The 13,385-nt window shown below is 55.9% G+C and overlaps 1 protein-coding gene across 1 annotated transcript in view; it reads left to right on the forward strand.

Annotated features, from left to right (window-relative positions):
* ITPKB (inositol-trisphosphate 3-kinase B) overlaps nt 1–13,385 on the forward strand; it is a gene marked incomplete at its 5' end in the record, with an annotated part of 109,360 nt that overhangs the window by 85,480 nt on the left and 10,495 nt on the right. The window contains 2 exons of the mRNA XM_027775204.1: nt 11,535–11,634; nt 12,933–13,146. Coding sequence (XP_027631005.1) covers nt 11,535–11,634; nt 12,933–13,146 — 314 coding nt within the window. The remainder of the gene's footprint in view (nt 1–11,534; nt 11,635–12,932; nt 13,147–13,385) is intronic.

The raw sequence follows: 13,385 nt of genomic DNA on the forward strand, positions 1-13,385 counted from the left end.
GAGAGCTTCGTCTCTTTCTGAGTCCCAGTCTCGAGAGCTCGAGAAGCCTCCTGTGACTTCCCAGAGCTCTGTGGGCATGGGAGGGAAGCTTTGTAGCAATTAATCACACAATTAGCTCATCTGATTGCCACTCGGCAACGCCCTGGCCCTCTGGAAGAGCCCTGGTGGTTTCTTGCCAGTCTACTGTGCCTTGGAGGAAAAATTATTTCAATTAAAAAAAAAGACAGACGCAAGAAACAAAGGGAACAGGTAGAGTTTGCCTCTTGTGACAACATCACAACACAACTGCTCATGCCTCTCAACAGGTCCTCGCTGTAACCGCAGGGGGCAGGCAGGGCCTGTGCGTTGTTAGCCTGCCCAGTTTACAGATGGGGACCCGGGGGTTTGCCCACCGCTGCAGCCGGGACATGGTGGAGTAAGAGCTGCTTCTGACTCCAGAACCTAAACTGTGCTCTCCCTCGTTGTCACTGAAATCCAGTGCCGTGACCTGCCTTTCCAGCTCGGAGGCAGAGCGCTGTAGACAGAATCCTGATGGAGGGAGAGAGGAGCGAGTCACCTGAGCCCTTAATGTGAAGGGTGGCGAAACAGCCGTGGGCCTGGCAAAGTCAGTGAAGAGGACAGCTGGCTCTTCAGCTGGGGTAACTGGGTCTAAAAGTCGCTGTCTCCAGGAGGGCTGCTTCTCTGAGACAGTCCAGGCACTGCTGAATACTGATAAGGAGTGGAGGAGAGCCCGCCACTGCCTGGAACTTTCACTTTCTCCAGGTGCCTGGGACCAAGGGCAGGTGTGGTCCCTCAGGCTGTTGGGTTTGGTCTTCTCCTCCTAAACCAGGGAGGTTTGGCCCAGCCTGCACGCCTGGCTGCTTCTGCGGGGCTCTCAGGGACCCCAGGGCTGGCTGAGTCCCTGGTTGGGCAGGCACCTATACCCCCTCAGAATCCAGCAAACTCAGTAAGAGCTGGGGTGGAGGCGTGCCCAGGACACTCGGAACATCCAGGACGGGGCAGCTAGATCAGAGGGAAGGCGTGTCCAAGCTGTGCTCTCTTTTTGTTTTTGAAGAAAAGTGTGTCTATTTTAAAAGTTTATTCTTCCATGAGTAAGAGAGACAGAGAGAGAGGAGGGGGAGAGCACCATCAGGGTCTCAGAGCCGTGATCCACCCCAACTTCATTCAGCCCGAGGGTGGGCCCACGAGTGCCCCTGTCTTCCTCCTTCGAGTGTGCCTGCCACCTTCAAGGGGAGAGCCTAGAACCTTCCCCTGTGGGTCGGCCGCACAGTGTTGTGTGTTACCACAGCGTTGCCATCAAGCCCCCCCGAGTTGCATTTGGAAATACAGTCCGGAGTTAGCGAAGGCCTGTACACCTACAGCCATTCTACCGAGAAGACCCCTCGTGGCAGAAACTGGCACCCCTGAGAAAACTTTCTGTTGACTTGATCAAAACATACAAGCATATTAATGAGGTAAGAGTACTGATTCGTTGTAATAGTATCTATCTTGCAATAGATCAGGGACTATTTGGAAAACTATTCTGTCTCCTTTTAAAAAAAAAAAAAAATTGCTGCAAGGCATATGCACTTTGCAGAGATGGGGGGCGAGGATTGAGAAATCACCCCTACACACACACACACACACACACCCCGGAGAGATGGCCACGCTGCAGTCCCTTCTCCATTCTCATTCTCCCCTTGGGGTTTTGGGCACCCTTACACATGTGCCCGACAGGTTTTTCAAACCACCAGGCCTGGAACCGTTTGGTTCACCTTAACCAGCACACCACCTGGCTGGCCCTCTGTCTCCTCTTCTGCAACCTTGTTCACCTTCTGAACCAGAACCTGGGCTTGACACACCTGGCTCTGGAGAGCTTCGTCTCTTTCTGAGTCCCAGTCTCGAGAGCTCGAGAAGCCTCCTGTGACTTCCCAGAGCTCTGTGGGCATGGGAGGGAAGCTTTGTAGCAATTAATCACACAATTAGCTCATCTGATTGCCACTCGGCAACGCCCTGGCCCTCTGGAAGAGCCCTGGTGGTTTCTTGCCAGTCTACTGTGCCTTGGAGGAAAAATTATTTCAATTAAAAAAAAAGACAGACGCAAGAAACAAAGGGAACAGGTAGAGTTTGCCTCTTGTGACAACATCACAACACAACTGCTCATGCCTCTCAACAGGTCCTCGCTGTAACCGCAGGGGGCAGGCAGGGCCTGTGCGTTGTTAGCCTGCCCAGTTTACAGATGGGGACCCGGGGGTTTGCCCACCGCTGCAGCCGGGACATGGTGGAGTAAGAGCTGCTTCTGACTCCAGAACCTAAACTGTGCTCTCCCTCGTTGTCACTGAAATCCAGTGCCGTGACCTGCCTTTCCAGCTCGGAGGCAGAGCGCTGTAGACAGAATCCTGATGGAGGGAGAGAGGAGCGAGTCACCTGAGCCCTTAATGTGAAGGGTGGCGAAACAGCCGTGGGCCTGGCAAAGTCAGTGAAGAGGACAGCTGGCTCTTCAGCTGGGGTAACTGGGTCTAAAAGTCGCTGTCTCCAGGAGGGCTGCTTCTCTGAGACAGTCCAGGCACTGCTGAATACTGATAAGGAGTGGAGGAGAGCCCGCCACTGCCTGGAACTTTCACTTTCTCCAGGTGCCTGGGACCAAGGGCAGGTGTGGTCCCTCAGGCTGTTGGGTTTGGTCTTCTCCTCCTAAACCAGGGAGGTTTGGCCCAGCCTGCACGCCTGGCTGCTTCTGCGGGGCTCTCAGGGACCCCAGGGCTGGCTGAGTCCCTGGTTGGGCAGGCACCTATACCCCCTCAGAATCCAGCAAACTCAGTAAGAGCTGGGGTGGAGGCGTGCCCAGGACACTCGGAACATCCAGGACGGGGCAGCTAGATCAGAGGGAAGGCGTGTCCAAGCTGTGCTCTCTTTTTGTTTTTGAAGAAAAGTGTGTCTATTTTAAAAGTTTATTCTTCCATGAGTAAGAGAGACAGAGAGAGAGGAGGGGGAGAGCACCATCAGGGTCTCAGAGCCGTGATCCACCCCAACTTCATTCAGCCCGAGGGTGGGCCCACGAGTGCCCCTGTCTTCCTCCTTCGAGTGTGCCTGCCACCTTCAAGGGGAGAGCCTAGAACCTTCCCCTGTGGGTCGGCCGCACAGTGTTGTGTGTTACCACAGCGTTGCCATCAAGCCCCCCCGAGTTGCATTTGGAAATACAGTCCGGAGTTAGCGAAGGCCTGTACACCTACAGCCATTCTACCGAGAAGACCCCTCGTGGCAGAAACTGGCACCCCTGAGAAAACTTTCTGTTGACTTGATCAAAACATACAAGCATATTAATGAGGTAAGAGTACTGATTCGTTGTAATAGTATCTATCTTGCAATAGATCAGGGACTAAAGCTTTTTTTTTTATATTTTTAAAGATAGTAGCCTGCCCAGTTTACAGATGGGGACCCGGGGGTTTGCCCACCGCTGCAGCCGGGACATGGTGGAGTAAGAGCTGCTTCTGACTCCAGAACCTAAACTGTGCTCTCCCTCGTTGTCACTGAAATCCAGTGCCGTGACCTGCCTTTCCAGCTCGGAGGCAGAGCGCTGTAGACAGAATCCTGATGGAGGGAGAGAGGAGCGAGTCACCTGAGCCCTTAATGTGAAGGGTGGCGAAACAGCCGTGGGCCTGGCAAAGTCAGTGAAGAGGACAGCTGGCTCTTCAGCTGGGGTAACTGGGTCTAAAAGTCGCTGTCTCCAGGAGGGCTGCTTCTCTGAGACAGTCCAGGCACTGCTGAATACTGATAAGGAGTGGAGGAGAGCCCGCCACTGCCTGGAACTTTCACTTTCTCCAGGTGCCTGGGACCAAGGGCAGGTGTGGTCCCTCAGGCTGTTGGGTTTGGTCTTCTCCTCCTAAACCAGGGAGGTTTGGCCCAGCCTGCACGCCTGGCTGCTTCTGCGGGGCTCTCAGGGACCCCAGGGCTGGCTGAGTCCCTGGTTGGGCAGGCACCTATACCCCCTCAGAATCCAGCAAACTCAGTAAGAGCTGGGGTGGAGGCGTGCCCAGGACACTCGGAACATCCAGGACGGGGCAGCTAGATCAGAGGGAAGGCGTGTCCAAGCTGTGCTCTCTTTTTGTTTTTGAAGAAAAGTGTGTCTATTTTAAAAGTTTATTCTTCCATGAGTAAGAGAGACAGAGAGAGAGGAGGGGGAGAGCACCATCAGGGTCTCAGAGCCGTGATCCACCCCAACTTCATTCAGCCCGAGGGTGGGCCCACGAGTGCCCCTGTCTTCCTCCTTCGAGTGTGCCTGCCACCTTCAAGGGGAGAGCCTAGAACCTTCCCCTGTGGGTCGGCCGCACAGTGTTGTGTGTTACCACAGCGTTGCCATCAAGCCCCCCCGAGTTGCATTTGGAAATACAGTCCGGAGTTAGCGAAGGCCTGTACACCTACAGCCATTCTACCGAGAAGACCCCTCGTGGCAGAAACTGGCACCCCTGAGAGTCTCAGGGTAGGGTGGGAGAGATGCGTGGCTCCAGAAATCCCCTGGAAGCCCTCGCTGCCAGAGGGAACAGCGTGCTACACACATTCCATGTGTGGACGGGGACAGGGACCAGCAGGGTCACCAGCTGCCCAGTGCTCCTCCCAGCATCACTACCACCTGCTCCCCTGCCCCAAACTGCACCGAGGGGCAGGAGGTGACCAGAAAGAAGAGACGCAGCAGCCCCCGGAGGGCTACGGACTGAGCAGAGAAGGTAGCCCTGGCCGTGGGCAGTTCATCTCCCATGGGGAGTTAGTGCGTGTGCGCTGAGCAGCTGGGCGAGCACGCCAGAGCCGAGAGCCAGGCCAAACCCTGGGGAATGTGCAGAGATGGATGAGGGCTGAAGACTGGTCCCCATGCTCTCCTCTCCTGCCCGGCCTTTCCTACCACAGCCTCCAATCCTCCCCTTCCCAGTGTTGAGGAGTCCTGGTCTTGGCAACCTGAGCCTGCCAGGAGGAGCCGCAGGCCCGAGTCACCTGCCCTCACTAAGCGGTGGGGTCGCTCCCCTCCCCAGCAGGCAGGCCAGCTTCCTGGGCGTGGTGAGAACTGTGCAGCCCCTTGGTTAATGCTCTGCGCCTTCTGGCCTTTCTTATGTCTGGGACAAGGAGCCCTTCATGTTCACTGTGCACGGGACCCTCCTGGACTATGTCGCTGATCCTGAAGGAAGCTGAAGTAGTTTTTAAGTGGGGTGGCCACAGGCCCCCTCGTTCCCACATCTCTGCATTCCCGCTCCTCTTCCTCCTTTCCTCCTCCTCTTCTTCCTCTCCTGTCCTCTTCCTCCTCCTCTTCTCCCTCTCCTCCTCCTTCCCCTCTTCCTCCTCCTCCTCCTCCCCACCAGTCTGTTCTTGCCTGCGTTATGAAGACAGAAGCCAGACGTCGAGGCTATGCCAATTGGCCCTCTCATTAGTTTAAGGCAGTACTTCCCTGTGGTGTGATGGGGGTGTCTGACGGAGAGAACCAGCCAGAAGATGGCATTTACCCAGGATCCATTAGTGCTTGGGAGTTCGTCCGGATCCACACACAGAATCAGAGACCATGCCCCAGCTTCTGTCTGTGGCTGGTAGGTTATTTCTGCCAGGGCTCTCCAAGCTCTGGGTCATCCCAGTGCAAGGCCAGAGGTGGGGATGATGATTCCTGGCCCAGGAAACCTCCGTGTCCCCCCTCGTTTATGAGGCAGAAGCCTGGTCTGCCTCAAGATTGCGTGTCAAGTGGGAGGAGTTGGCTCCACATCAGCATCAGCCTCTGGGGGCCTCTGCTCTTGATACCAGAAATGTTGGCGAGTAGGGAAGGGGAGAGGTGAGATGGGGGCTGTGGAAGCCCAGGATTCCCCGGGTGAGGTTTGCTGCTCATAGGTGCAGAGCACTGCCGAGTAGGAGCTGCTGGAAGGACTTGCACTGTGTTGCCAGAGTGTGCTTGGCTGTTGTTGGCCTGGTTCTCAAACTCCCAGCCCCTCTGTCTTGGACCACTTCAAGAGTAAGGAGGGGGACCAGCAGATTGCATAGTGGTGACGTTGCTGGACTCTCATGTAGTAGACCGCAGTTCGAGTCCTGAGCCCAGCAGCTTAAATTGCACTGGGCACATGCACATACATATGTACCCCAAATCCCAAGAGGAGAGTAGGGAAGTGATTACTGTGTGGCCATCCCCCCTAGTGGAGTGGTGATTTCTTGCTTTCTGTCTTGCTCTCTGGTGAGCTCATGCGCCCTATAACAAAAATATATCTCTAATAATAATAATAAAAATAATAAAGAGTGAGGAGGTTTGGGTTTGTCATTGTGAGGCTTTTTCCTCACACTACAAGTCTCTCTCCACAGTCTCTGAATATTTTAACCCCTTCATTTTTTTTTTTTTGAGAGGTTTTTGCTATAGGGCACATGTACTCGCCAGAAAGAGAGAGACAGAGAGACAGCAAGAAATCACCTCCCAGGGGGATGACCGTGCCGCAATCCTTTCTCCATTCTCCTCTCAGGATCTTGGGGATGCACGTACACATGCCCAGCGTGAGTTTAAGCCACTGGGTCCAGGACTCGAACCACGGTCAACTACATGGGAGTCCAGCGATGTAGCCATTATGCTTACTGCTGGCCCCAGCCCCTTCAAGACAGGTAAAGGCACAAAACTACTCAAAGCAGATTCAGCAGCACCAGAGATCTCCAGGCCCTGCTGGGGTTTAAAGACCACACCCCACTCTGGCTGTTTCTGCCCCTTTCCTTCCCAACTTAACTGAGTGAACTGGGCCCTCCCTTTGCATGCAGCTGCTGGAATTTAGCACGAGTCAAGCCAGGCCCACAACAGGCAGGTAGCAAGTGTCTGCAGAAAGCCCCGACTTCCTGCAGGTGGAGAGCACAGGAAAGCCAAGGCCTGCTTACTTCGCCCAGGAGGGCAGCATCTAGAGGTTTGCCCAGCAGGTTCTCACCCAAGCCCACAAATGCAAGGGTTACCTGAAAGTTCTCAGGCCTGGTCTCCAGTTGGTCGAACCACCTAGCGTGGAGTCAAAGTAAGACCCGTTTCCAGCCCATCCTTAGCCCTTGGCCTGCTCCGTGGAACGGCGGCCTGGAGATGCGTTGCCTTCCGTTGAAGCGCTCCCAAGAACATTGCTCGTGCAGAATTTCATCCCAGGTGTAGAAGAGTTTAGCTGCTCTGGCGTGTTGCATGGGAGAGCCTAGCACTGGTGTCTTCTGGCAGCTACACCAGCGGTGGCATCTGATCAGCCCAGATTGTTGTGTGGGCCTGGGGCATCTCCCAAAGGCCCCGGCTGCTCTGCTAAAGGAGCATCCAGAATGTTCCCTGAGCCAGCACCCTGCCTGCCCAGGGGACTGCCCTGGGAGAGCCCCCTTTGTCCTTCTGGCCTGGTCCTCTCCCCTCCCCTCGTCTGGACAGCTCAGGATGGAGAGCACTTGGAGATGGGGCCCTTACTTGCCGACAGACCCAGAGGTCGGTGAACGGTTTAAAGTTCCTAGTGTGAGCTGGTACCTACTGGAAGGCTTAGGACAGAATGACTTTGGGGGAGTAACTTGCTGGGGCTTGGATTCTTCACCTCTCAAATGGAAAAAAATACTCTCACCTCCTGTTGGTGATGGTGAAGATCAGCACAAGGTCATTAAGCAATGTGTCAGGGCAGAGCTGCCTCGATTCACATAGAAGGACCCTGCAGCCCTGAGGGGCCAGCAGGGTCCTGTCGTGCACATGGGGGCATCCAGGGTGCAGAGGGTGTCCAGGTGCCCCTGAGGATTGGGAAATGATGACGGAGAAGGGCCAGCTCTGCCTGCGGGTGGCAGAACAGGCGCCCTTGAACACCGTGGCGCTTAAGGTACTTGAATTCTGCTTTTATACTCTCCAAAGCTCAGCTTGAGAAGCCAGAGACCTGGGACTGAGGTCCAATTTCAGGTCAGCTGGTGGAGTGGTGGTGAGGGCAACTAGATCCTACATGGCCGACTTCACAGTTCGAGTCCCAGACACACCAGGCCCATGTCGTGTGTGCCCAAGATTCCAAGAGGGGATGAGTGCGGCCATCCCCTCGGAGGATGCCCTCTCCCTGTCCCTCTCCTCTCTTTCTCTCTCTGGCTAGTGCATGCGTTCTGCAACTTAAAAAGCCGGGGCAAGGCTGCTGTTGGGAATTCTCCTTGGAGAATCTCCCCTGGGGGAGGGCCAGAGCCGAGAGTGATCCTCTGCTCAGCATGGAATCTCTCCGAGTTGTTGGGCTGCCCTTCTTGCTTGCCTGCTCGCCTGCCCTAGCTGGGGGAAGAGGCCTGGGACCCGTTTCTGAGGACGGCGGCTTCTTCCAGCGGAGAGTCTCACCCGTTCCTGGAAAGAGAGCGCCTCTGCCTGGCCTGGGTTTGGCTTCGGAGGCGCATGCCCTGGCCTCCTGGGCTGGCATAAAGGACGTGGTTCTCTACGATCTCCTCTGCCCTTTCGTCTCAGCTCCTTTGCGCTGAGTCACCCGGCAGCCCTCTTGTCCCCAACCTGGATGGACCTGGAAAATGCCTTTTCTGTTTAGTGCTTGGCAGCGACACAACACTGCCTGGGTGCTGCTATTTAAAAACCACAGGGAGAGCCCCTGCATGCTGCCACCGGCAGAAGGCAAAGAGGGCGCCGGGCACGCTCAGGCGAGTGGGATGCCCGTGCCCAGCAGGGCAGCCTCGGCCGCAGGCACTCAAGCGGCCTTGGCCCTGGGGGGGCCCATTTTCACGGTGAAGAAATGCTTTCTTATGGGGGGGATGTGAGAGCCTCTTGGGTTCCTGGGACTGTCGGAGTACCCTCACCGTAGAGCACCCCTCTCTTTGTGGTACCCCTGGTCTTTAGCCTCTGAAGAGAGGTCCCAGCTAGAGGTTTTACAGCTTCTCGGCTTCCAGCTGAGCTGTCTCATCTGATGGTGTCTGTCCCCTCTTGTGTTTTGGAGTCACACACCACTGCTTCCATGTCTTTGTGGGTCTTCAGAGAGCTGCATACCCTCAGGGCAGGTCTGAGGCAGCTGACCGCAACTGCAGAGGCTGAGTCCCCTCCTTGTCCCAGACTGCCGGAGGCCCTGCCACAGTACCCTGTGCCCGCTATCTGCTGGTAGCTTTGCCTCCTGGGAGAAAGGGAATCTAGATGGCATTCCACCTTACAGATAAGGAAATGAGGCTCCAGTGAGCATCCGGAACTGATTCGAGGGCAGCTGCTGAGGACAAGGAGGACAGCACTCGGGCTGGGTTGGCCCACACCCGAGTCCAGGCTTGGGTGCCCCCCCTGCATCCAGCCTACCCCAGCAGGACCCCTGCCCATTCTCTGGGCCTTTATTCCCACAGGCCCCTTGACTGCTCTGGTCTTCTCCTTTCCTCCCTTGAGCCTGTCCCCAGACTACCTCAGTGGATGTAGAAGCTCCTTCTTCCCAGCAGCCATCACTCTCTGCATGGCCCCTCCAGAGTCATGAGCCCTTCCCCACTGGTGCTCATTAGCTACCCTGTCTACAGGTACCAGGGCCATGACATATGGCATCTGGGCGATGGTGGCCCTCTCCAGTCCTCAGAGGGAGCCATCATTCTTGGGAAGAGGGCATTCATTTTCCAGAACCTTCGAGTGCCCATCGGTATCAGGGGCCCTGTGAGTCAGCTGTTTGATCCCCACTAGACAGATGAGACTAAGGACCCGAGAGGGGGATGTGAAGAAGGGCTTCATTTTCTCCGCTGAGGGGAGCCCTGCATTGAGGGTACTCTGACCTCCCCTGCCCTGCCCCCACCTGGCAGACTCATGTCCCCTGAGCTCGGGTGCAGGGGTGTGAGCAGCAGGCTGTGCGCTTTCCTCTGGACCCACCTTGATGGCTTCCCCAGGAGCCCGACAGGCCTCTGCTTGGCTCTTGTCCTGTAACTGGGATTTTCCATTGTTGCCCGCCTGCATTGTCTGCCTTGATTGTTTGTGTGGGCTTCTGGGTGCTTAGATAAGAAATGCCTCGGCCTTCCTTAGCCTTCTTTGGCGATCTCTACCAGAAGGATCTGGGAAAAAACACCCTCCTCAGTAAGGCCTGGCCCTTAGGTCACATGGCCTGCAGCACGCTGCTCTTGCTTAAGAATAGAACTGTCTTGGGGGGCGGGGGTTCTGGGATGGGGATAAAAGTTGCCAGGGTCAGTAGGGAAGAATTCCTCTCCTTAAACAGATTTTAACTTGAAAACTTGATGACAGAAGCAGCTGAGTCTCAAAGAGAGAGAGGAAAAAAAACAAGAGACTGATTTCACCTTGGTTTCACCTTGAGACCCAGCAGCATCCCCAGACTCCAGGGGTGCTTTGGGGGCGGGGGGGGGGGGGTGGGGAGCCACATGTCAGGGTGCCTCACCAGGACCTGCCCTCATCTCCCTCTTCTGCAGAATTCCTGGCCACTTCTTTTTCTTAGTCCCAGCCTGGTGGCTTTCGCTGTCTGTGGTTTTGCTGACCAGGGACCTGCTTTCTCAGGAACCTGAAGCACTTCTCATTTCAAATTCTCACCACTCCCTCTGGGGCTGCTGTGTTTTGGGGGACACTTCATCTTCATCTTCGCAGCCTGGTCTCATAAACATTAATCTACAGATACTTCTTATTTCTAGAGAAATGTTTCTTGCTAGGCTAAAAAAGCGATTTTGCTTTTTAGGTAGTTGGAGAAATGAAGCTTTAAATCCTAGCTTTGTCACTCACTTCTCTGGGACTCAGGTTCCGCCGGACAAAAACAGTGCTAATTCCCTTGCGTGCTTGTTGTGAAAATAACAAACAAATCAGGAGCTCAATAAATATTAGTTCTTTTCTGCCCAAAGGGCCCTCTTCCCAAAACACACACCTACACACACACGTACACGTCTACACACGCACATGTGAGTGCTGGTGAGGCTGGCTGTTTTGACTTAAGGACCACGCTGAAAGAGAAGTTGAACGGAGAGGAGGGAGTGCTGGCTTGCTCACCTCCGTGTGCACTGAAGCAATCGTGGGAGGTACTGCCCCGGGGAACTCCCTTTAAAGTCCTTCCTTCAACCGCTCACAGGGAGAGGTGCCTCTTGCCACTGCATCTACAAATACAGGGTGGAATGACACGCCGCAGGTGGGCGATAGTGGCCCTCCCTATTCTCAGAGCGTGCCATTGTTCTTGGGATGAGGGAGGTCGATTTCCAGAGCCCTAGAGTGTCCACCAGTCCAAGGGGTCTGACCAAGCAGCTCTATGCCTCTCAGTAGGCAGATGTGGGAACCGAGCCCTAAGAGGGGCCGTGAAGCAGGGCAGCGTGGGTTCAGCTGCTCTCTGCTGACCATGGGATGAGTGAGCCCTAGATTGAGTGCACTCTCCCTCCCCCTCCTCCCACCCAAACCTATCAGACCCTTGTCCCCAAAGGTCCCCTGAGCATTTGCCTCTTTGTAAAGGGCGAAGCCACCTCCGACTGCGCACAGCAGAGATGGTGGTGGCAAGGTCCTTGAAGCCCACCATGGGTGTCCGTGCCGTGGGCATGGGGCTTCTCTTGTGGGGCCACAGGCACCAACTTATCTCGCTTTGAATTCACCCTAGAAAGCAGTGACTGTCTTTTTAACATAAAGCTTTTCATTTGTTTGTTTCCAGAGCAAATCATGGAGAAAAATAAAAAACATGGTGCACTGGTCTCCCTTTGTCATGTCCTTCAAGAAGAAGTACCCGTGGATCCAGCTGGCAGGACACGCAGGTAGCCGCTCTCCCGGACTTTCTGACAGGGCCATCACTGGGAGGCGCCCAGAGTCTTGGGAGGGGAGGGCCTGGCCCTGGATGCTCCGGGGAGAGAAGCTTCTGGAGCAGATTCTCTCCAAGAGACTTCTAGTGTGGAGTTGCGGCCACGCTCACGAGATGTGGCCTTCGCACTGCCTTGTAAATGGCCCCCGGCAGCTGAGCGCTCCAGAGTCTGTCCGCCCTTCCCTCCTGAGCACTCACTGTCCAGCCTTCCCTCCCTCCGTCCCGTCTCTGTTCCTTTCTCGTCCGATCTCTCTCTCAAGCTTTCCTTCAGTCTTAACTTAATAGATGAAGTCATCCACCTGCATAGCTTTCTCACATCTGTCATCCTCAGCAGAGAGCTGGAGCTAGCGGGTCATTGCGCACCTCGTGTGCCCTTCCTCATGGTCCCAGAGGCTTCATTCATGGAGATGTAACCTCTGCCCCAGAGGGTTTTGTAGCTGGTGGCAGGTCACCCCGTGACCACAGTCTGCAAGTGCCAGGTGCCGGTGACCAGGGAGGGGATCCCTGCACTGGGGGATATTCTCCAGTTTGCCATTGGTGGCCGGGAGGAGGGACATAGGGTGCGAAGCCCCAGAGTCATCTTGCCCACACGTAGGGCCCTTTGGCATGTAGTGTCCTTCAGAGCCATCTCAGTGGACTTGACCTTCTTGCCTTCCTGGGCCTGCAGTTTCTTTTCAGACCAGCCTAGGGTCTGACTTTCCTTTACAACTCCGACCCCAGAATGCATGGGGGAACACCTTTTGTAAATACTTCTCTGTGGATATGGCTTGGAAGAGGACCCAGGCTTCAAACTCTCACTCAGCTCACTTCGTCTCCCACTGTGGCAGTGAATGCTATCCTACCCGGACTATCCTCTACCAAGGCCCAGAGATAGCACCTCCATCTGTCGCCTGAAAGGCAGGAATGGTAATGGGACAGGGTGATAGTAGTAACCCTAAGGAAGGAGTGGCTCACGGTGCCTAGGGCTCTCCACAGCCCTGCTACCCCTCCATCGGAGAGCACTGGCCTTCTCCACCTTCACGTGAAGAGCCTGGGGTCTGGGAGTAGGGATCCGGCCCAGGGTTGCAGTCAGTGAGTGGAGGGATTGGGACTCGAACCCATCCCCTTACAGTGCGTGGTCTACTGGGGGCTGTGACAGGCCTTCAGCAGCCCTGGGGAGACGCAGGCACTGTGGCGGTGGCTGGGTCAGAGCCTGGAGGGTGCCTCTGCGGGCCGTGGCTGGGGGACCCAGGACTTCCCCCGCTTGCTCTGCAGGGAGTTTCAAGGCGGCCGCCAATGGCCGGATCCTAAAGAAGCACTGCGAGTCGGAGCAGCGCTGCCTGGACCGGCTGATGGCCGACGTGCTGAGGCCCTTCGTGCCTGCCTACCATGGGGACGTGGTGAAGGACGGGGAGCGCTACAACCAGATGGACGACCTGCTGGCTGATTTCGACGCACCCTGCGTGATGGACTGCAAGATGGGCATCAGGTGAGCCCGCCTCCTGCAGCACCCCTGCCGGCCTCCCGGGACAGCATTCGGGGCTTCCCAGAGGCCGTCTGTGCAGGGCCGGGCTGTCTGACCGGCTAGGAACGCCCCACCTCCATGTGTTCAGGCAGCACAGGGATTCTGGCTTCGCGTGGATGGCAGCCTCTCTTCTTTAGTGGGGTGTGGTGAGGCAGGAGCCAATAGCTGGGGGAGCCCGGAAAGGGGGCCCCCGGGGGGGCCTA

This window comes from Tupaia chinensis, unplaced genomic scaffold (assembly GCF_000334495.1).
Source record: "Tupaia chinensis unplaced genomic scaffold, TupChi_1.0 Scaffold000532_1, whole genome shotgun sequence".
In the NCBI taxonomy this organism is placed as follows: domain Eukaryota; kingdom Metazoa; phylum Chordata; class Mammalia; order Scandentia; family Tupaiidae; genus Tupaia; species Tupaia belangeri.